We start from the raw sequence: 24,109 nt of genomic DNA, 5'->3' as shown, positions 1-24,109 counted from the left end.
TGAGGTCTGCCGGTGAGGAAATCAAGAATCCAGATGCAGAGTGAAGAATTCAGGCCAAGGTTCATGAGTTTAGAAGCTAGCATGATGGGGACTATAGTACTGAAAGCTGAGCTATAGTGGATAAATAGCAGCATTACATAGTTCCTGTTATTGCTGTCAATGTGCGTGATAAAAGAGTGCAGGATGTGAGAGATGGATGGCATCTTCAGTGGCTCTGTTTGGAAACTGAAGAGGGTCTAAAGTATATGGGATGGAGGAGCAGATGTAGTTTTTAACCAGTCCCTCGAAGAGCTTCATGACTATTGATGTAAGAGTAACTGGACGATAGTCATTCAGACAAGAGGGTTTATTGTTCTTAGGCACAGGGATGATGACAGATTTTTTGAAGGAGGTGGGAACCACCGATGTAGCAAGAGACTCATTAAATGAATGGATGTAAACAAACCAGCGAGCTGATCAGCACAGGACCTCAGAACACGGCCAGAAATCCCATCAGGTCCGGCTGCTTTCCTGATGTTCACTCGCTTTAGAGCCCTCTGAACCTCATCCTCCGACACGGTGATCACATGATTATCGCTGCACTGACTGCTGCTTCCTGACGTGCTGATCGGCAGACTCGCGTTGCCGCGGTTGCTTTCAAAGCGGCCATAGAAAGAGTTTAGCTCGTCAGCCAGCGACGGATATGCTCTCACCTCTGCAGAGGATTTATTTCCAATCCAATCCAATCCAATCCAATCCAATCCGCTTTATTTATATAGCACAATTTAAATAACACAAGGTTTCCAAAGTGCTGTACACCACAACAATAAAAGATACAATAGGATAAAAAGATAAACACAATAAAATAAAAGTAATAGAATAAGATAAAACAACATGAAATTATAGAAATAAAATCAAATCAAATAAATAAATAAAATAAAATGCACTGCACACACAACACATTTAAATCACATTAATCACGATTACCTGGTGTTAAAAGTCAGAGTAAAGAGATGGGTTTTAAGCAGAGATTTAAAATGAAACAGTGAGGAGACTTGTCTGATGTGTAATGGCAAAGCATTCCATAGTTTTGGAGCTGCAACAGCAAAAGCTCTTTCTCCTCTGAGCTTTAGCCTAGTTCTAGGCACTGTCAGGCGCAGTTGGTCAGCTGACCTGAGAGAGCGGCTGGGGATGTAGGGGTGCAGCAACTCGGTGAGATACGGTGGGGCAAGGCCATTCAAGGCTTTAAAAGCAAATAAGAGTAGTTTAAATTGAATCCTAAAATGCACAGGCAGCCAGTGAAGTGAAGCTAAAATAGGTGAAATGTGCTCATACTTTCTTGTGCCAGTTAAAAGACGAGCAGCAGCATTTTGAACCAGTTGCAGAAGGGCAATGGAGGACCCATTAACCCCCAAATAAAGTGCATTGCAGTAATCCAGCCGAGTGGTCACAAAGGCGTGAATTACTGTCTAAAAGTGCTGTTTCTGAAGGACTGGCTTAATTTTTGCCAGCTGCCTTAACTGGAAAAAGCTGGACTTCACTACGGCGTTAATCTGGTTGTCAAACTTAAGGTCAGTGTCCACCTTTACCCCTAGGTTTGTAATAATTTGCTTGTGATACTGTGCTAAGGAACCCAGATCAACCAACGGGGTCACAGAAGTGCCACTACCACTAAAGACCATGACTTCTGTCTTTTTTTCATTCAAATTAAAAAAATTAAGAGACATCCAGGCCTTAATGTCATGTAAACACGCTAGCAATGGCTTAACACAGTAGGAGTCTGACTTTCTAAGAGGGACATAGATCTGACTGTCATCTGCATAGCAATGAAAATAAATACCATGCTTCCTGAGAATTGAACCAAGTGGGAGTAGATAGAGGGAAAATAAGAGAGGGCCAAGCACAGAGCCCTGTGGCACTCCATGTGACAAGGGAGCAGTCGAGGAAACAGAGTCAGCAAGGCCAATGGCAAAGGCACAGATGGTCCTTAGTCCCTGCCACATGCGTCGGGAGTAATTGAGCTGGAAATTGGACTCTATGCGTTCCCTGTATCTGTGTTTTTGAGCTTTTACTGCGCGTCGGAGAGCATAGCACGATGCTTTGTACTTGCTCATGTTTCCCGACAAAAGACCGGCATTGTAAGCAGCAGTGCGTTTGTTTACTGCTGCACGGATTGTTCTGTCCACCCATGGTTTCTGATTAGAGAAGAAACCATGGGTGGACATTATAATTATTGTTTCAGTTGCTTGTTCGGCTAGCGTGTTAACAAAGCTTAATGCTACATCCGTGAACTCTCTGACGTCAGTTGAACTTGCCCGAAACATGTCCCAGTCTACGTCAAGAGCCGCCTGTAGCATGGCTTCTGAGTGGGCGGACCAACGACCCTCTGCACCAGGGGTTCTTGAACGAGCCTTTGTTTATATTCCGGTGTGAGGAAAATGACAGCATGGTCTGAGCTTTGTAGGGATTCTTAAACTGAGTGTAGCAATGATCCAGTGTATTCAGTCCTCTGGTTGGACAGGATACATGTTGATAAAAATTAGGCATAACTTGCCTGAGGTTGGCTTTGTTAAAGTCCCCAGTGATGATAATAGCAGTGTCAGGATGTTTGTTGATGTTGCCGCTGAGCGCATCGTGAAGCTTAGACAAAGCCAGGCTGGTGTCTGCTTGTGGTGGGATGTAAACAGCAGTAACAATGCTTGATGAAAACTCCCGGGGAAGATAGAATGGGCGGCAAATAATAGATAAATGTTCCAGATGAGGCGAGCAGGAGCGCGACAGAGTGGAGATATTCCTGGGGCCCACACCATTTCTTGTTAATCATGAAACACACTCCTCCACCTTTGGATTTACCAGCCTCAGCTGTCCTGTCCATTGTTAAAGATGAGGAGTTTTCAGACGATGTTACAGCAGCATACGGGGGCGAGGTTGTGAGCCATGTTTCAGACAAACAAAGGATGTTACAGTCCCTAATGTCCCGTTGGAAACTTGTCCTGGCTCTAAGATCGTCCATCTTATTCTCCAGAGACTGGACATTGGTGAGCAGAATGCTCGGCAGAGTAGGAGTGTGAGGTCTTTTCCTCAGTCTGTTGCGAATCCCAGTGCATTTCCCGCGGTGTTTCTTGATCCGTCACCTCGGGTGGTTATTCAGGTGACCATTGTTTATCTCGGCGTTCCGGAGAATCTCAGATGGCAACGATGGACTGGAGGATAAAGTGTCCTGAAACAGGTCAGTGAAGCGGTGTCCAATGTCCAAAACTGTTTCTTTGTCGTAAATGATCAGTGCAGACGTTATATGTGTAAAAAGAGAAAGCAAAAGTAGGTAAAAAAGTAAATAAAAACACAATCTAAGCGAAGCGACCTGGACGGCGACCGGACTCTGTGGCGTATTGGGATGGGGAGAAGTTATCTGGGTTCGGGCTCTTTCCGAGCTCGGAGCCCTGCCTCCGGACAGCATGCCAAATATGCTACTAATTGTTCTACCATATTATATGTTAGTGCAAACTCGTGAAATGACAGATTTCAATCAACACAAATAGAGGAAACACAGAAATATATGGTCACTCAGCAGGACTCACAAACACTGATCTTACTGTCTATATTAGGATTTATTACACACACATATTCTGACAAGTTATTTCATTGACAGAAGTTCACCTGCAGTATTGATGTCATGAAGAGAAAAGAAGAGAAGAGACTCACTGTTGGTTCATCTCTCGTCAGTCTATTCTGATTCATCAACACAGTTTCACTGATGATCCAGAACCAACCCAAAACCCAGGATAGAGTGGCTGAGTGAATGTGGTCTGGACTGTGTGGATGAGACTCATTGTGTCAGAGACGCTGTAGAAGGACAGAGTTCCTGCACTGTGATCCACAAACACTCCTATTCTACTGATGATGTGCTTCACAGGGAGACGAGTTTGCATCTTATTGTGTCTGTATGAGTATCTGGAGGGAGTGCAGAACAAACTCCAGGACTGATCATTATATCCAAACAAACAATCAACACCCCGTCCCTTCCTGCTGATGCTCTTATAAGACACTGATATAAACACATCTCCACTCCACTCAATCTCCCAGTAACAGCGTCCCCAAACATCCTCTCTACAAAACACCTGAGACATACAATTAAATCTGTCTGGATGATCAGGATATGACTGATCTGTGACAGTGTATGTAATCACTCTGTTTCTCTCAGACAGACGGAGGTAATTATTCACAGTGTTCAGATCCAGAGTGAGTTGATGGGAATCTGATGGAGATAAAACACATCAGAGTCAGGAATTAAGAATCTGTTTGATCTTTTCATGTATCTGAACTATTCATGTTCAGTGTATCATTAGTGTTTCAGTACAGATGACCAGATATCTGTGCAAATCATCATTTACATAATCAGATATAAAACTCTTCTTTCACCTTATACAGGAAGAACATAAAGACACTCAGTGAGTTTTTCTGCTTGTTATATTACTGACTTACATTGTAGGAAGTTCTTCCTGGTTCTGGGAACAATGCTGGTGAATGTGACTGTGGAAATCAACAGACATGAACAGTGTGATTCTCATGATCCTCCATCCATTCCTAAGACATTTATAATATGATGTTCTCCATGATATGAGATAGGGGTGTAACGGTACGCGTATGGTGTACCGAACGGTTCACGGGCAAATTCCAAATGGAAATGATCATCCCTATCCCTTTGGAGTGGGGACTTTGGAGTGAGCAGGGCACATGCATGCTATTATGTAGTCGTTTGGAATGCACTTGGCAAAGGGAGCGATGTAATTTTCTTATTATCTTCAGCTGGGATGTTCCTGTGACAACGCAGCATGGTGTCCGTCAGCAGATACGTTCGGTACACAATACGCGCACTGTTACACCCCTAATATGAGATGATGATGGACTCATTTCTGAGAGCAGATGAATCTCCAGGACTTTACCTCTGTCTGAGGTCTTCTTGAGCTCCTCTTTACAGAAATCCTCCAGTTTGTCTCTCAGCTGACGGACAGATTCTCTCAGGCCATCAGAAGAGAAGAGAGATATGAAGGGATTATCATTTACGTCTGTAGATTCAGGAGGTGCTGAGAGAGACTGGAAACTCTACAGAAAACAAAAATCAAAACTCATCAGCTTCACACTTCACCCAATAACCTGCACCAACATTAGATTTTTGCCACTCTTTTTGACTTGACTGACCTTTAGTAACTCACTTCATTCTTCTCATATTCATTATATCACATTAGAGATACAGATAGATATACTCTGTTAACTTTCTAGAAAATAGTTTGGATGATAAAACATCTGCTAAGAACATAAATGTCCATCTAACAGCTCAAGCACATCAATGGAGTCTCATTGTAGGGTTGAGTAGATTTGCTCAGGAAAAGCAGCTCAAGGGCTATGGTTAGATTGATTGATTATTTATAACTTTAGAGCTGTTAGAGACACTGAAACTTCACAAGGACCCTTAAGACATGCTCAGGTTTGGTTTGGTTTCTGTTAGGGCTGTCAGTTTAACACGTTAACTTAGTTAATTATGAAAAAATAATGTGATTAAAAATATTTTAACGCAGTTAACGCACTGGCCCCACCCCCGACCTGTACATCATCTTACATTTAAATATGATGCAAGGTATTGGGGCAAAAAAAAAAAAAAGCTCCTGTATTAGTTTTTGTTTCATATTTATATCATATGATAAGCGATATCACACAAGCAGCTAAAGCAATACCACAGTGCGGGAGTGCTGTTTATCCCATATATAATGAGTGCAAATGTGATTTCACATTTTCACAGTAGTTCAGTAATTAAGAAGTTAATATTGTGTTATATTTTAAACTCAGTATTGTCTGTTTTTGCTCAGTTTTGCCAACAAAAATATTACCTATAAAGCCACGGCAGAATTGACCTATCAGAAAGCCCTTACCCTCGAACACAGATGAGCAAGTGGCAGTGGCGTATCAGTTGCATGTGTCATGATGCTGCTGCTGCGTTGGAGTGCGGAGCGAAGGAGTGAAGAGACGCAGAGACGTGGGGGCATTTACAAAGAACAAACTTTAATTACCAAGGAACACACACACGTAGCAGGGGAATAGATGTTTAATACTAGACACAGGGCAAAGGAAAACACCAGGCTTAAATACTAAGAACTACACAAGGAAATCAATGGAACAAACCTGAAATCACTGAACACAATCAACATGAGGGAGAAACTAGGTCACAAGGAGAACAACGGGAAAAACTAGGACTTGGAGCACGTGGGGGAGGAAAACAAACAAAAATAGTCCATTGGGGGGGGGGCACCTAGAGGCCTCTAAGGGACAGGCTTACATGGGACAGATGGCCTCCAGGGTGGTACCCGCTCCGGGACCCATGGTGTAGCAGGCAGACTAGGGAGCCATGGCGGAGCAGGCAGTCCAGGGGCCAATGGCGGAGCAGGGAATTCAGGGGGACATGACGGGGCCGCCTCCGTGGCCCTGGCCTCAGCACTAGGCCCGGCCTCTATGGCTAGATCCCTATAGCCCCCCCAGAAAAAATTCCTTGGGGAAAATTTTTGGTTTTGAGGCCCTACGTAGGCCAGATGTGGGACCAGTGGTCCTCCCTGGGCTAGATTTGGGAAATGTGGCTGGACTTGGGAACAAGAGGCCCTCTCTGGGCTTAACTTGGGAACAAGAGGCCCCCTCTGGGCTTAACTTGGGAGCAGGAGCCCTCTCTGGGCTGGACGTAGGAACAGGGTTTCTCTCTGGGTTTGACTCCGGGGATGGAGCCGACACTGGGGCGGACTCAGGGGCTGGAGTCGACACTGGATTGGACTAAGGGGCTGGTTCCGACACTGGAACTCGAGGGCTAGAGACAACAGGAGAGGCCGGCAGAGGTGATAATGGAGCGACTGGCAGGCTTGACTGAGGACTGGTTCTGAATCGGAAAAATATTTGTATGGTCATTAATAAAACAAAACCAGGGAAACACACACACAGGGCATTGTGCTGATGTATAAGACTAGACACCCTATGTGTGTTTCCCTGGTTTTGTTTTATTAAAAACTCATCAGATATTTTTCCTTGTCTCCTCGTTCCCACGCTCTGCGCTCCAACACAATAGGCAAACCTTCACAGCAAGGGGGACCGAAACTCAGACATCTTTAGGCTTCAGTGCCATAGAGAAACAATGGAAGATCCAAAGCTCTCGTCGGTTTGATGGTTTATGCTAAAAAAAAAAAAACGATGTGCCTGGGGTACTTGTAACACTGATTCCAGGTATCCTGAGAGGATAGGCAATGTAATTTGGAATTTATTTTATTATTCAGCATTCATTTTCTGGTGTCATACACTCATCAAGTGACAATGATGGTCCTTCTGTGTACAAAATTTATCAAAAACATCTTCAGACAAGGTTTTCACACTGACAGCTGTCATTGTAAGACAGTGGGCAGCTCCGTTTGTTTGTCCGAGGCAGCAACAGTAACTAAAGGGCCGGGGCTTACCAATAGGTCAATTGTTGTGCATCTCCGAGGAACACAGCAGTGTTTAGTTTTGGAATGAATCCGCGTTTTGACCGAATCAGGTGAATCAATGATTCAAAGGCCTTAAGACCTTTATCACAGCGAAATTGATTACCGGAAGTGCTCGTCGAAGCAGTGTACCAATTCTTCTGGTTATGTATATTTTTCAATGTGCTGTAATCACTTAGTTGAATAAACGGCTGTTAAAACGAGCATCTGCAGGAAGATTTCAAAATTCGGAAATTTTCAGAGATAGGTGAAGAGATATTCTGATGATTACTGCGTACAGGATGTTCCAAACTCATTTGTAGTTCTAATTGAAAGCTGATCTGAGAAAGCAGTGGCTCGTAAAAATGCCTGATGATTTCACTACACAGTGCTGCAGTGCTCATTTAAATTAGGGATGCAACGATACCATTTTTTCAGAACCGACCTGATCTAATACCAGAAAGAGTATTGGCCAATTCCGATCCAATCCTATACCAGCACAGTTTTTTTTTAATCAATGTAGAATTTCTATACTTCTGTGTGTTAAACACAATCTGCTAAATATAGACAACTTAATTTTAATGAAAAATAACAAATGAAAAAATATATAATCTATGACAAAAAATACTATTATAAACTAGGTTAGTTGATTTTTATGAAGATAAAGTTTTTATAGATATATAATCATTGTATATTAATTTTAATTATATTATATTAAACTAAACTAAACGTTAAGTGAAAAAACATTATTTAGTGTCGAACAAATAAAAGTTAATAAGTGTAGGACTAAATCTGGTAAAATGTTACACATTGCTCTTTGTATTGTTGTAAAATACAAAATACATTCATTAAAAACAAGTAGCCTATATATATATGTGTATATACAGAGCGGAACAGCGCTTATGTGCATCCCCTGCACAGAATGATGCACTTGAAGCAACATGGAGTCACAGCGTGCAGTGCTCCACATAAAAAAGGGAAGAGATAGCCTATTAATGCATAGTGTATTATATCTGTGCAATATTTTATTAAGCCTTTTCTTTTAACAGTTTTAAATCTGTTATTGTGTACTCTTGAAGAGGGTTTCACCGTCTTTACTGTCGCAACCAAACACAATACACAGTTTGAATGCCAAATGGAGGATGACAGACAGACGCAGCAGGGAGAAGAGTTTATGTGAACTTGAATTAAATATTCTATACTATCTATACAGCTTCATAACACTCAATTTATAGTGCACGAAAACTATATGGTGCTTTATAATGTTTTTGTGCCTTTCGTCTGGTTTAACAATAACAGAATAGTATATGCAGTATATCAGATTTCGATTGTTCTTGTCTGACCGATACCTGATCCAGCAGAAAATGGCAGTTATTGGAGACGATACCGATACTGAGTATCAGATTGATGCATCCCTAGTTTAAATAGTGACTGTGATGCTGAAGTGTGTGCAAGACCTGATAAATAAGATCAGAATTAACATGTTTATTAATTTGTATACAATTTTTCATTGATAGTTTTTTTGACATGTAATTCACATATTTATTTAAAAATTCTTAATATTCAAAGTCACACTGTCAATGCGTTATAAATGTTTAACATTGTGAAATTTCTTTAAGGCAACTTCCGCACATTCATTCATCTATTTTAATACTGGTCTTATGAAAATTATCCATGGTTTTGCTTACCACAGTTTAACCATGGTATGTGTAGTAAAACTGTAGTAATACAAATGGAAATCAGTCCACAAAAAAAAAAAACAAAAAAACAAAAAAAAACAAACATGGTTACTACATAGTTAATTTTTGTAAGGTGTTTAGTCAAATTCATTAAAAAAAATGTAAACAGGTATGAAATATAATCAGTAAGAGAAAAACAATGTTAATAAGAAGGAGGGGTGCGCCGATCTGATACTCAGTATCGGTATCGACTCAATACTGGCATTTTCTGCTGGATCGGGTATCGGTCAGATGAGAGCGATCCAAATCTGATATTCTGTGTATACTATTCTATGTTAATGTTAAACCCCATGAAAGCCACCAAAACATCATAAAACACCATAAAGTTTCCAGCAAGTTGTTGATTCGCCTCGGTGCAGGGGGATGGTGTCTTGTAGTTTTTGATGACTTTCAGACCTTTCCACACTAAAACTGAGTCTTAGCTCATCCTATAACTATCCTCCAGGGGTCCTAACTGAAGATTGCCAGGACCACAGAGAGTTAGCTATCTACTTAAAAACCCTAACAGTGGAGACAGCTGGGTGAGTGGCTCAAGGAGACCACTACTTAAATACCCTAACATGGGGAGTAGTCACAGAGTTGGAACACAGCTATTCTCGAATAGCAGTTCCCTCAGATAAGGCTGAAGACTGCCCAGACCACGGAAAGGCTTGCAGTTAATGAAGAGTGCTTCTACATCAGGACAGCACATCTTCTTTAACACAGTTACATCTGTACACCACCTTACATTGATGTAAAAGCATGTCCCCCCGCCGCACGATTTCCCCATTGATTCTGCGTCTAGATCTGCTCTAAACAGCTGAAAACTGGGCAGATGGAGCATGCTGTCCAGATTGGCATCATTCAGCCAGGTTTCCGTGGAACACAGAGCAGCAGAGTGTGAGAAATCTTTATCTGTCTGGGAGAGCAGAAGAAGTTTGTCCATTTTGTTGGGTAGAGAGCGGAGATAAACCAGATGGACGCCGGGCAATGGCGTTCGAAATTCGCACTTCCTGAGCTCGCTTGCTTCCCCGTCTGCACGTCCTGAAGCATTTAGCAAAACATCAGCACTACGAAAGCACTTTTTGTAAATGATACGATCACTGATCATAACCTAGATGTGCTCTGTTTGACAGAAACCTGGCTAAAACCTGATGATTACATTATTTTAAATGAGTCTACCCCCCAAGATTACTGTTATAAACATGAGCCACGTCCAAAAGGTAAAGGGGAGGTGTTGCTTCAATTTATGACAATGTTTTCAGTATTTCTCAGAGAGGGGGCTTCAAGTATAACTCGTTTGAAGTAATGGTGCTTCATATAACAATGTCCAGAGAAACACGTTAATGATAAATACCCTGTGATGATTGTACTGACTACTGTATACAGGCCACCAGGGCACCATACAGACTTTATTAAAGAATTATAAAAGAAGTGCTGGCTGCAGATAAAGTTTTAATTGTTGGTGATTTTAATATCCATGTTAATATTGAAAAAGATGCATTGGGATCAGCATTATAGACATTCTGAACTCTATTGGGGTTAGACAACATGTCTCAGGACCTACTCATTATTGAAATCATACTCTTGATTTAATACTGTCACATGGAAATTATGTTGATGGTGTTAAAATTATGCAGCCAAGCGATATGTCAGATCATTATTTAGTTTTGTGCAAACTTCATATAGCTAAAACTGTAAATTCTACTTCTTGTTACAAGTATGGTAGAACCATCACTTCTACCACAAAAGACTGTTTGTAAGTAATCTTCCTGATTTATCCCAATTCCTTGGCATATCCAAAACCTCAGAAAACTTGATGATGTAACAGAAACTATGGACTCTCTCTTTTCTAGCATTTAAAATACAATTGTTCCTTTACGCTTAAGGAAGATTAAGGAAAACAGTCTGACACCGTGGTATAATGAGCACATTCACACCCTAAAGAGAGCAGCCCGGAAAATGGAGTGCAGCTGGAGGAAAGCAAAACTAGAGGTATTTCGTATTGCTTGGCAGGAAAGTAACCTATCCTACAAAAAAGCATTAAAAAATTTTCGTCTCTTTTAGAAGAAAACAAACATAACCCCAGGTATTTATTCAATACAGTGACTAAATTAACGAAAAATAAAGCATCAACAAGTGTTTACATTTCCCAACAGCACAGAAGTAATGACTTTATTAACTACTTTACTTCTAAGATCGATACTATTAGAGATAAAATTGTAACCATGCAGCCATCAACTACAGTATCGCATCAGACAGTGCACTATAGATCCCCTGAGGAACAGTTCCACTCATTCTCTACTATAGGAGAGGAAGAATTGTATAAACTTGTTAAATCATCTAAACCAACAACATGTATGTTAGACCCTATTCCATCTAAGCTCCCAAAAGAGGTGCTTCCAGAAGTCATAGATCCTCTTCTGACTATTTTTAATTCGTCATTGTCTTTAGGATATGTCCCCAAAACCTTCAAACTGGCCATTATTAAGCCTCTCATTAAAAAAAACACAACTAGACGAAAAGGTAGTATCCTCACAATTAAATTCCTTCTTCGAGAAAAATGGTATCTGTGAGGAATTCCAGTCAGGATTTAGACCGTATCATAGTACTGAGACTGCTCTAATTATAGTTACAAATGACCTGCTCTTATCATCTGATCGTGGTTGTATCTCTCTATTAGTGCTATTGGATCTTAGCGCTGCGTTCGACACTATTGACCACAACATTCTTTTGCATAAACTTTGTTGGCATTAATTGAAGAGCGTAAGCATGGTTTAAGTCATACTTATATGACCGCCATCAATTCGTAGCAGTGAATGAAGAGGTATCATATCGATCACAAGTGCAGTATGGAGTACCTCAAGGCTCAGTACTTGGGCCGTTACTCTTCACACTTTACATGTTACCCTTGGGAGATATCATCAGTAAACATGTTGTTAGCTTTCACTGTTATGCTGATGATACTCAGCTCTATATTTCTTCACGGCCCGGTGAAATATACCAATTTGAAAAACTAACGGAATGCATAGTCGATATTAAAATCTGGATGACAAGTAATTTCTTACTGCTAAATTCTGAAAAAACAGAGGTGTTAATTATAGGGCCTAAAAGCTCTGCATGTAATGACCTAGAACGCTGTCTAAGACTTGATGGCTGCTTTGTCAGTTCTTCATCTCAGTTAGGAACCTAGGTGTGCTATTTGATAGCAACCTTTCCTTAGAAAGCCACGTTTCTAGCATTTGTAAAACTGCATTTTTCCATTTCAAAAATATATCTAAATTACGACCTATGCTCTTGATGTCAAATGCATAAATGTTAATCAATGCATTTATGACCTCAAGGTTAGATTATTGTAATGCTTTATTGGGTGGTTGTTCTGCACGCTTAATAAACAAACTCCAGCTAGTCAAAAATGCAGCAGCTAGAGTTCTTACTAGAACCAGGAAGTATGACGATATTAGCCTAGTTCTGTTAACACTGCACTGGCTCCCTATGAAACATTGTATAGATTTTAAAATCTTGCTTATTACTTATAAAGCCCTGAATGGTTTAGCACCTCAGTATTTGAACAAGCTCTTGTTACATTATAGTCCTCCACGTCCGTTGCGTTCTCAAAACTCTGGCAATTTGATAATACCTAGAATATCAAAGTCAACCGCGGGCGGCAGATCCTTTTCCTATTTAGCACCTAAACTCTAGAATAACCTACCCAACATTGTTCGGGAGGCAGACACACTCTTGCAGTTTAAATCTAGATTAAAGACCCATCTCTTTAACCTGGCTTACACATAACACACTAATACGCTTCTAATATTCAATTCCGTCTTAAAGGATTTTTAGGCTGCATTAATTAGGTAAACTGGAACCGGGAACACTTCCCATAACAACCGATGTACTTGCTACATCGTTAGAAGAATGGCATCTTCGCTAATATTAGACTGTTTCTCTCTTATTCCGAGGTCACCGTAGCCACCAGATCCAGTCTGTATCCAGATCAGATGGTCACTGCAGTCACCCGGATCCAGTACGTATCCAGCCCAGATGGTGGATCAGCACCTAGAAAGGACCTCTACAGCCCTGAAAGACAGCGGAGACTAGGACTACTAGATGAGCCCCAGATACAGATCCCCTGTAAAGACCTTGTCTCAGACGACCACCGGGACAAGACCACAGGAAACAGATGATTCTTCTGCACAATCTGACTTTGCTGCAGCCTGGAATTGAACTGCTGGAGTACTGGCCCCCCGACTGAGCCTGGTTTCTCCCAAGGTTATTCTCCATTCTGTCACTGATGGAGTTTTGGTTCCTTGCTGCTGTCGGCTCTGGCTTGCTTAGTTGGGGACACTTCATTTACAGCGATATTGTTGACTTGATTGCACAGATACTATTTAAACTGAACTGAGCTGCATGATGACATCACTGAATTCAATGATGAGCTGCCTTTAACTGTCATTTTGCATTATTGACACACTGTTTTCCTAATTAAAGTTGTTCAGTTGTTTTGACACAATCTGTTTTGTTTAAAACCCTATATAAATAAAGGTGAGTTGACTTGACTTATGTTCTATAGTTTTTATTAGGCTGTTGTAGCCTAAGCATTTGTGTAATACATTTTTTGTTGAATCAAATAAAACATTTATTTCTAAAGCTACTATTTGTACTGTCTACTTTCTCATTTAACACAAAAAAATAGATTTAATTAATCTTTTGGGAGTATTTTCACAGCCAAATGTAATTTGTGATTAATTAGATTAATTAATCGACACATCATGTAATTAATTAGATAAAAAAATTTAATCGACTGACAGCCCTAGTTTCTTTACACTGAAGCATTGATAATATTCAGCTTCACTTCATGTTTGGGGTCTTCATGGTCAAATTCATCAATGTGTTACACGCAAATAAAAATCTATTTTTATCATGTTTGGGGATCATCTGATACAATTTTGATGAACGTTATTCAGAATCTGTACTAAGTTCTCGATTTCACCATGATGTAATAAATCAGAGGAAAAGATGAGTTAAAAAGCTGAAATATACATATTCTCATGTATATTTTGTGTTAAATGTCTATTTAAATGTTTCTATGCTTTGACAATGTAAAGATACTTTTTTACAATGCCAATAAAGCTACTTGAATCTGAATCTGAATCTGAATTTAAAAAGCTGAAATGTTAATGAACTGCTGGTGGCGCAAATGGTGTTTGACAGCTAAATATCTCTTCCAGAAGAAAGAGCTCAGAAAAATGATTCATTAGAGATTTCCAGAGGAGCTTAAAGCCATTTGTAAGCGGTGTCTCTTTCAGAAGAAGATGATCAGATGAGAGTCTGACTGATGATTATATAATAAGACACTCATGAAATGTTTCTCTGTGAGTCTCCTGTCACAGCAGGATCTGCTCAAGACCACTATGATCCTGTTCTTCTAGATCTCTGTTACCTGCAGGAACTGGATGTGATCCTGTGTGTGTGAAAGCTGCTCCAGCTCAGCGTCTCTCCTCCTCAGATCATTGATCTCCTGCTCCAGTCGCTCCAGTCGTCCTTCAGCTCGACTCACTGCAGTCTTTTCCTGATCTGTGATCAGTCGTATCAGCTCAGAGCGGCTTCTCTCAATGGAGCGGATGAGCTCAGTAAAGATCCTCTCACTGTCCTCCACTGCTGTCTGTGCAGAGCGCTGTTAGGACACACAGTGATTCAGCTTCAGTGAGTCTGAACTGAGACGGAGACAAACTTCTCTTCTTCTCCAGACTCACCTTATGAGACTCCACAGTCTCTCTCAGCTGCTGGAGATCTTTCTCTCTCTGCTGGATTTTCTGCTGGAACGTCTTCTGCGTCTCCTTCAGCTGCTTCCAGGACAAACAGATGATAGTGAATGTCACAGAAAAATACTGGCACTAAATCATCATGAACAGATGAATTCAGTAAAAGTGGAGCTGATAACTAATGGGTGTAGGTTCAAACTCCAGAAGTCATGATCAGTTACAATTATCATACATGAATTAACATGAAGTTTAGGGCTCTTTTCACACTGCAAGTGTAAGTATTATTAGAGTGAAACTGACACAGACATAGAGCTTCACACTGACAGTGTGTCTGTGTTCTGTGTAATTAATCTGTGGCTCTACACTGAAAATAAATGAACAAAGTAAAGCTATAAATAACTAAAACAATCCAAATTCAGTCAGATTTACTGAAAAGAAATGACTGTCACTGCATTTTTACTTACATTTTGACTGATGGTGTATATATTTTGTCAAAGAATGGGTGAATAGTTCACTCCATTATTTTATGTTGCTTAATCATGGCATATTGTATGTGTTAATAAAGTTTTAAGGTGCATTTTCAGCAAACAGTGAAACTCTTTGATGTTCTCTGTTAATATGGTGCTGATATAAACACATGAAATGAGTGTAAGCTATATTTTATCAGTGTGTAGTTTTAAATACCTGTTTCTCTGTCCTCTGTGCTGCAGCTGATACAGTGTCGTGGTTTTTATGTTCATCCATCATACACAGCAAACATATACATTTCTGATCAGTGCGACAGAAAACCTCAAGGAGCTTCTCATGTTTCTGGCAGATCATCTCCTGCAGTCGTCCAGTGGCTTCCGTCAGATTGTGCTTCTTTCCTCTAAACAAACTCTCATGTTGTTCGAGGTGATTCTGACAGTAAGAGTTCAGACACATCAGACAGGACTTGACAGCTTTGTATTTTCTTCCAGTACAGACGTCACACTGCACATCTCCAGCTCCAGCGTCACAGTCAGCAGAGAGTCTGGTCTTCTTCAGTTTCTCCACCACTTCAGTCAGCATGGTGTTTCTAGATAAAGCAGGTCTTGGACTGAAGGTCTGTCTGCACTGAGGGCAGCTGTAGACTCTCTTCTGATCCTCCTGATCCCAGCAGTCTGTAATACAGCTCTTACAGTAACTGTGTCCACAGGGAATGGCCACTGGATCCTTCAGGAGATCCAGACACACTGGACACAAGAACTCATCCTGAGAAACTCTGGCTTCTGCCATTTTACTGCAAGAATACAGAGACACAAGCACACAACTGCTCAACTACACTTAAGTTTCTCTTCCACTGAACACACGTGTTTCCTGTTTCCTGCTTCTATGTTTGAGTGATGTGTGTGAAGTTCAAACCACCCACATCCACTCCTAAAACTCCCCTATTCTCCTTATGTTGAGCTTCTTCCTCAGTTGAGCTGTTGTGTGTTTGTGTCTCTGTATTCATGCAATAAACTGGCAGAAGCCAGAGTTTCTCATGATGAGTTCTTGTGTCCACTGAGGGCAGCTGTAGACTCTCATCTGATCCTCTTGATCCCAGCAGTCTGTAATACAGCTCTTACAGTAACTGAGATAATATGGCTACTGCCATTTTAACCAGCAATTTACCAGCTTTTAAAGTGAAAACTGCTGCAGTCTGTCACTGATGTAAATCAAAGAACAAAAGAAAAAGAGAAATCACTCACTGTTTCATTTGCTTATTAACTATTTTAGCTTGAATATATTAATCTATGTAGTTTATGCATATACTGTACAATTTATAATTTATGTGAGGATTGTTTTAAGTTCACTGTAATTAAAAGTTGTTATATTTTTAGAGCCTATTAAATGTTCAAAATAATGGCTTTTAATTATACTGTAATATTGAGTGGCTATAATTAATGGCTAAAACTGAGGGAAAAATGCATTTAATAGAGAGACAAATAGCAGTATTTGTATCAATGATATTGGTCTTCATTAATAATAGGGTATTTAGTAAAAAGATTCCAGTAAACATTTAAAATATACAGTTTTTGTTGTTGTTTTACATTAATTTAAAAGTTCAATGTGAAATTATGACAATATAAAATGTATTAATAAGCTCTCTACATTGCAAGAAAATCTTCACTTTGGGTGACTAAATGATGTGTAATCAGAATCAGAGAGCTTTATTGCCAAGTATGCTTGCACATACAAGGAATTTGTTTTAGTGACATAAGCTTTCAGTTCACAGAGATAACAACAAAGAGACTTTAGAAATATGATGAGAATAACAAATACACATATGTAAATATAAATAGACAAAAAATTGAAAAATAAATATTTTATGCACAGTTGTGCTATAGATGATAGAATGGAATAGAATAAAATTTGATGCAGGGATGTACTAGGATGGAGTTGGTAATAAATAAATTTAAAGTTATTGCACATTTTTATTGCATAATGGGGGGAACATTTAACTGTTCATATGGTGGATTGCCTGGGGGAAGAAACTGTGCCTGGCTGTCCTGCTATTTGGGGCTCTGTAGCACTGGCCAGATGGCAAAAGTTCAAAGTGGATGACTTGGATGTAAGGGATCCAGAGTGATTTTCTGAGCCCTTTTACTCAATCTGGATGTTCTTGAAGGGTGGGCAGGGAAGCACCAATAATCCTCTCGGCAGTCTGAACCATTCTCTGTAATCTTCTGGTGTCTGATTTTGTAGCTGAGCCAAACCAGACAGGGCTGAGTAGAACCTTTTCAGCAGCTCCTTTGGCAGGTTAAACTTCCTTAGCTGGCAAAGGAAGTACAACCTTTGTTGGACCTTTTTTTACAATGGAGTCGATGTGAGTATCCCACTTCAGGTCCTGGGAGATGATGGACCCCAGGAACTTGATTGTCTCCACTGCAGAACGGAGCTCCAGGTTGTTAAGACTGCACCAGACAGCCAGCTCTTTAACCTCCTGTCTGTAGGCAGACTCGTCACCATCCTGAATGAGGCCAATAAGTGTGGTGTCGTCTGCAAACTTCAGGAGCTTGGTCCTTAGATATGGAGTTGTTGGTGTACAGGGAGAAGAGCAGTGGGGAGAGAACACACCCCTGAGGGGCACCAGTGCTGGTGATGTGGCTGTCTGACATGAATTTCCCCAGACTCACTAGCTGTTGCCTATCTGTCAGGAACCTGGTGATCCACTGACAGATAGAGCTAGGAACAGAGAGCTGGGTTAGTTTGGTCTGGAGGACTGTTGGAATGATGGTGTTGAAGGCCGAACTGAAGTCCATAAACTAATAAATTCTCAGATTTGACTTACTAGTGTGTGAGCTGGAGGCCAATTATAAGTTTAGCACAGATATACTTTCACTCGCCGAAAACACTGAGCGCTTTAGAGTTTCACTCTGTCAGGTGATCTGTGCTTTTTTTTCAGTTCATCTCAATGGATATATCCATCTCACCTGTATCTGATGCACTGTAAACTCTAGTGTGAAGTGCATGACTCCTCGTTGCTTTGTTTCACATAGGTCATAATTTAGACTCCTCTCGCTTTGTCACCTCTGGCTTGCTTAGTTGGGGACACTTCATTTACAGCGATATCGTTGACTTGATTGCAAATGATTGCACGGATACTATTTAAACTGAACTGAGCTGCATGATGACATCACTGAATTCAATGATGATCTGCCTTTAACTGTCATTTTGCATAATTGACAATGTTTTCCTAATTAATGTTGTTCAGTTGCTTTGACACAATCTGCTTTGTTTAAAGCGCTATATAAATAAAGGTGACTTGACTTGACACACAAAGAGAGCGAGAGAGTCTTGCAGAATTGACGCACTACATGTAAACGATATTCTTTGTTGTATTTTCCTGTCTAAACGGAGTTCCTTTGGAATTCTTCAGCTTTTAAGAACTGCTGGTGTTCTTTCGATTTGTCCTACCTTGTCAGATTTTCCTACTATAGCACAAAATTATAGATATATCTATCGATCCATCCTACCTCACCGAAAAATTCTACTGCAGGTTTCTGCTTCACGCCTGTGACTACGTAAAATAATTCAGTGTAACTTTGCCGAAGACTCTTTTAGGCAATGGTATAGGCAGTGCCAAGAACATCATCAGATTGTCCTACCACTATAAAATAAATAGGCAGGATAATTTTACAGCGCAAAATACCTAATCAAATTGTCTTACTGTCACGGTTCTGGACTTCTTGTTTGAGTTCCTGATCTCCTGTCTTTAGTTCTTTTGACCTAGTTTTCTTGAGTTGCCCTTATTAGTTCATTCGGTTCCACATGTGTTTATTAATTATCTTGTTTGTCTCCTATTATTTAAGCCCTGTGTTTTGCCCTTTCTCCTTAGTTGCAGTATTGATGTTGATTTGTGTTGCTCCTCATTTACAGTATTGATGTTGATTTGTGTTAATCTGCCTGTGGATTGATTAAAAGTATTTCTTTTTTTTTGTGTTCGTGTTTTTTTTATAACTTCCTGCGTTTCTCCTGCCTCCGGATCCTTGCCTTTAGTTTTTTCTCCCATTATGGACCTGCCTGCAGTCTAGAGCTTTGCCTAGAGTCTAGAGCTTTGCCTGGAGCAGCAGGACTGTCCACTGGAGGACCACACCAGGGACTTTATCAAACTGGCATGCCTTACTCACCTCCCGGACCGCTTGCTCTGTGTTTCCTACATCACCAGCCTGACCAAGTGGTGTAAAGCACACCTGCCAGCGGACGGTCCAAAGGAGAATTTCACCACATTTGTGGAGCGGGTGCTGGAGAGCAATGGATTATATTTCTCAATCTGCCCCACTGAGGAAGATATCTCCAGCCACACTCAAGAACCAGAGAACAGCCAGCCGTCATCCTGCTGCATGGAGCAATTACCTGAGCCTGCCGCGACATGTGAGCCAGTGTGCACACCCGCAACTGAGCACATCATCGCCCCGGAGCCTGAGCCTCAAAAGAGTTCTGACCAAGTGCGTGAGCCGGCAACACCGTCCATTCTCGAGAGAGTTTTGGTGGATATCGAGGGTTTGGAGGGAAGCTCTGCCCACACTCCCACTGCTGAGGGTAATCTGCAACTGGTTTCTGGACATTATTATGAAGAATTGATGGAAATTTTTCAAAAGGACTTAATAGACTGGGGAGGAAATACCCAGTGCTCATAAGTCTCCTATGTCTCCTGTGTCTCTGCTCCCTCCAGCCCTGAATCTCCTGTGTCTCCTCCTGTGTTCCCTCCCAGCCTCCCTCTCCCGCATCCTGTCCTAAAACCAGCCAGTTTCTCAGCCTGATGCCTCCGCTGGTGCCTGTTAGTCCCTCAGATCACCCTCAGTCAGCACAATCTGGGCACTCTGATCCGCTTTAGGACTTCCAGTCTCCAGCACTGCCTTGGTGTGGTGTGAGGATCCCCATCTCCTCCTCCAGCCTCCGAGTCCAGGACTCCACCTCGGCCTTCCGACCCATCGGCTCCACCTTGGCTCATTGCTCCCTTGTCTCCATCATGGCCCATCATCCCACTGACTCCACTGGGCTCCCTTGTCCCTCCAGTTCCGCCTTGGTCAGTTGTCGACCATCCACCACCTTGGGACTCCAATCCTCTGGCTTCACCTCGTCCCTCTGGCTATGTCAGGGTCCTCCTTCCTTTCAGCTCTGACTTTGCTCTCAGTCACTCAGTCACCTTTATTTAGCACTTTTAACAATACAGATTGTGTCAAAGCAACCTCACAGTATTTAATAGGAAATAGTGTGTCAATAATGCAAAATGAAAATAGTAAACACTCAATTTTCAGTCAAAGGCAGTTCATCATTGAATTCAGTGATGTCATCATCCAGCTCAGTTCAGTTTAAATAGTATCTGTGCAATCAAGTTGATGATATCACTTGAAATGGAGAAAAACTCATTGGGAGAAACCAGGCTCATTCGGGGGGCCAGTTCTCCTCCAGCCAGACAAATCATTAGGTTGATCCATGCTGCAGCAAAGTTACATTGTGCAGAGGACTCATCTGGTTCCTGTGGTCTTGTCCTGGTGGCCGTCTAGGAGACAGGGTCTTTACTGGGGATCTGTCTTTGGGGCTCATCTAGTTGTCCTGGTCTCTGCTGAAATTCAGGGCTGTAGAAGTCCTCTCTAGTTGCTGATCCACCATCTGGGCTGGATACATACTGGATCCGGGTGACTGCAGTGGCCATCTGATCTGGATACGGACTGGATTCGTGGCTACGGTGACCTCGGAATAAGAAAGAAACAGACTAATATTAATGTATATTCCATTCTTCTAATGATGTAGCAAGTACATCTGGTGTTATGGGAAGTGTTCCTGGTTCTGGTTGTCCTAATTAATGGACCCTAACAATCCTTTAACAGATTTGAATATTAGAAATGTATTGGAGTGTTATGTGTAAGCCAGGTTAAAGAGATTGGTCTTTAATTTAGATTTAAAATGACAGAGTGTGTCTGCCTCCCAAACAATGTTAGGTAGGTTATTCTAGTATAAAATATCTGCCGCCCGCAGTTGACTTTGATATTCTAGGTATTATCAAATTGCCAGAGTTTTGAGAATGCAGCGGATGTACTATAATACATAGTAATACATAGTATTATATAAGACTATAATGCAATAAAAGCTTGTTCAAATACTGAGGTGCTAAACCATTCAGGGCTTTATAAATAATAAGCAAGATTTTAAAATCTGTACTATGTTTAATAGGGAGCCAGTGCAGTGTCGACAGAACTGGGCTAATATGGTCATACTTCCTGGTTCTATTAAGAACTCTAGCTGCTGCATTTTGGACTAGCTGGAGTTTTAGTAAGAATTGGGATAATATGGTGTATAAAGCATTACAATTATCTAACCTTGAGGTCATAAACTCATGGATTAACATTTCTGCATTTGACATTGAGAGCATAGGTCATAATTTAGATATTTTTTAGATGGAAAAATGCAGTTTAACAAATGGTAGAAATGTGGTTTTCAAAGGAAATATTGCTATTAAATAGCACACCTAGGTTCCAAACAGATGACGAAAAATTGACAGAGCAGCCATCAAGTCTTAGACAGCATTATAGGTTAGTACATGCAGAGGTTTTAGGTCCAATAATTAACACCTCTGTTTTTTCAGAATTTAGCAATATAATTGTGAGGATACTATCTTTTCTAGTATCTTGGAAAGAAAATGGAGATTCAAGATTGGTCTGTAATTAACTAGTTCTTTGGGGTCAAGTTGTGTTTTTTTAATGAGAGGTTTAATAACCGCCAGTTTTAAGGTTTTGGGGACATATCCTAATGATGATGATTTAATAATAGTCAGAAGAGGATCTATGACTTCTGGAAGCACCTCTTTTAGTAGCTTAGATGGAATAGGGTCTAACATACATGTTGTTGGTTTAGATGATTTTAACAATTTTATACAATTCTTCCTCTCCTATAGTAGAGAATGAGTGGAACTGTTCCTCAGGGGATCTATAGTGCACTGTCTGATGCGATACTGTAGTTGACGGCTGTATGGTTACTTCCAAGATCGATACTATCAGAGATAAAATTGTAAAGTAGTTCATAAAGTCATTACTGCTATGTTGTTGGGAAATGTCAATACTTGTTGTTTTTCATTAATCTAGCCACTGTATTGAATAAATACCTGGGGTTATGGTTGTTTTCTTCTAAAATAGATGAAAAGGAATCAGATCTAGTAGTTTTTAATGCTTTTCTGTAGGATAGGGTACTTTCCCGCCATGCAATACGAAATACCTCAAGTTTTGTTTTGCTCCAGCTGAGCTCCATTTTCCAGGGTGCTCTCTTTAGGGTGTGAATCTGCTCATTATACTACAGTGTCAGACTGTTTTCCTTAATCTTTCTTAAGCATAAAGGAGCAACCATATCTAAAATGCTAGAAAAGAGAGAGTTCATAGTTTCTGTTACATCATCAAGTTGTTCTGAGGTTTTGGATATGCTGAGGAATTTAGAAAAATCAGGAAGATTACTTACAAAGCAGTCTTTTGTGGTAGAAGTGATGGTTCTACCATACTTGTAACAAGGATTAGAATTTACAGTTTTAGCTATATGAAGTTTGCATAAGACTAGATAATGATCTGAGATATCATCGCTAGGCTGCATAATTCAACACCATCAACATCAATTCTATGTAACAGTATTAAATCTAAAGTATGATTTTGACAATGAGTAGGTCCTTAGACGTGTTGTCTAACCCCAGTAGAGTTCATAATGTCTATGACTGCTGATCCCAGTGCATCTTGTTCATTATCAACATGGATTTTAATATCACCAAGAATTAAAACAATCTGCAGCCAGCACTAACTCTAATAGAAAATCAGCAAATTCTTTAATAAAGTCTGTATGGTGCCCTGGTGGCCTGTATACAGTAGCCAGTACAAACATCACAGGGGATATATCATAACACTTGTTGCTCTGGATAATGTTTTATGAAGCACCATTAGTTCAAACGAGTTATACTTGCTTGAACCATCAGCTCCGCCTTGGCCCTCTGGATCGTCAGTGTCACCCTGGCTCTCTGTCTCCTCGTCCATCGGCTAGCCCCCATCCTCCCTCCTCTGTTGGACTGCTTTTGTCCGGAAGGGGAGCGAACTGTCACAGTTCTGGACTTTTGTTTGTGTTCCTGATCTCCTGTTTTTTGTTCCTTTGACCTAGTTTTCTTGAGTTGACCTGATTAGTTCATTTGGTTCCACCTGTGTTTATTAATTATCTTGTTTGTCTCCTATTATTTAAGCCCTGTGTTTTGCCCTTGCTCCTTAGTTGAGGTATTGATGTTATATTGATGTTGATTTGTGTTAATCTCCTGCGTTTCTCCTGCCTGTGGATTTATTAAAGGACTATCTTGTTTATTTCTATTCCTGCGTTGTGTGCTCTCCATGACACTTACCAATATAAAATAAACAGGTAGGATGATTTTACAGCACAAAATAACTCATCAGATTGTCCTACCACTATAAAATACTGTAAACAGGCAGGATCAATTTTACAGCACAAAATACCTCCGGTAGTGGGCGGAGCTAATGCACAAATTATCAAATAATCTCGTTGGCTGGCACTCACCTATTGTCCCTGTTTTTATTTCAACAATTCAGTTTGAGCGAATGCAGATATGTTTAATATTCATGAATCCAGCTGCTCATTACTCCTTAGTGCATTTTATATTGTTTTTAGAATT

At 40.6% G+C, this 24,109-nt stretch overlaps 1 protein-coding gene across 1 annotated transcript; it reads right to left on the bottom strand.

The window, feature by feature from the left end:
- Positions 1-3,568: 3,568 nt before the first annotated feature.
- LOC109084347 (tripartite motif-containing protein 16-like) lies at positions 3,569-16,285 on the bottom strand. The gene is made up of 6 exons (XM_042738709.1): positions 15,637-16,285; positions 14,944-15,036; positions 14,631-14,864; positions 4,877-5,082; positions 4,462-4,481; positions 3,569-4,234 (listed from the first exon to the last, which is right to left on the bottom strand). The coding sequence occupies exons 1-6, from the start codon at positions 16,207-16,209 to the stop codon at positions 3,717-3,719; spliced, it is 1,644 nt and encodes a 547-aa protein (XP_042594643.1). The 5' UTR covers positions 16,210-16,285; the 3' UTR covers positions 3,569-3,716.
- Positions 16,286-24,109: the final 7,824 nt, after the last annotated feature.

This window comes from Cyprinus carpio, chromosome B14 (assembly GCF_018340385.1).
Source record: "Cyprinus carpio isolate SPL01 chromosome B14, ASM1834038v1, whole genome shotgun sequence".
In the NCBI taxonomy this organism is placed as follows: domain Eukaryota; kingdom Metazoa; phylum Chordata; class Actinopteri; order Cypriniformes; family Cyprinidae; genus Cyprinus; species Cyprinus carpio.
This window is presented reverse-complemented; position numbering and strand designations above follow the sequence as displayed.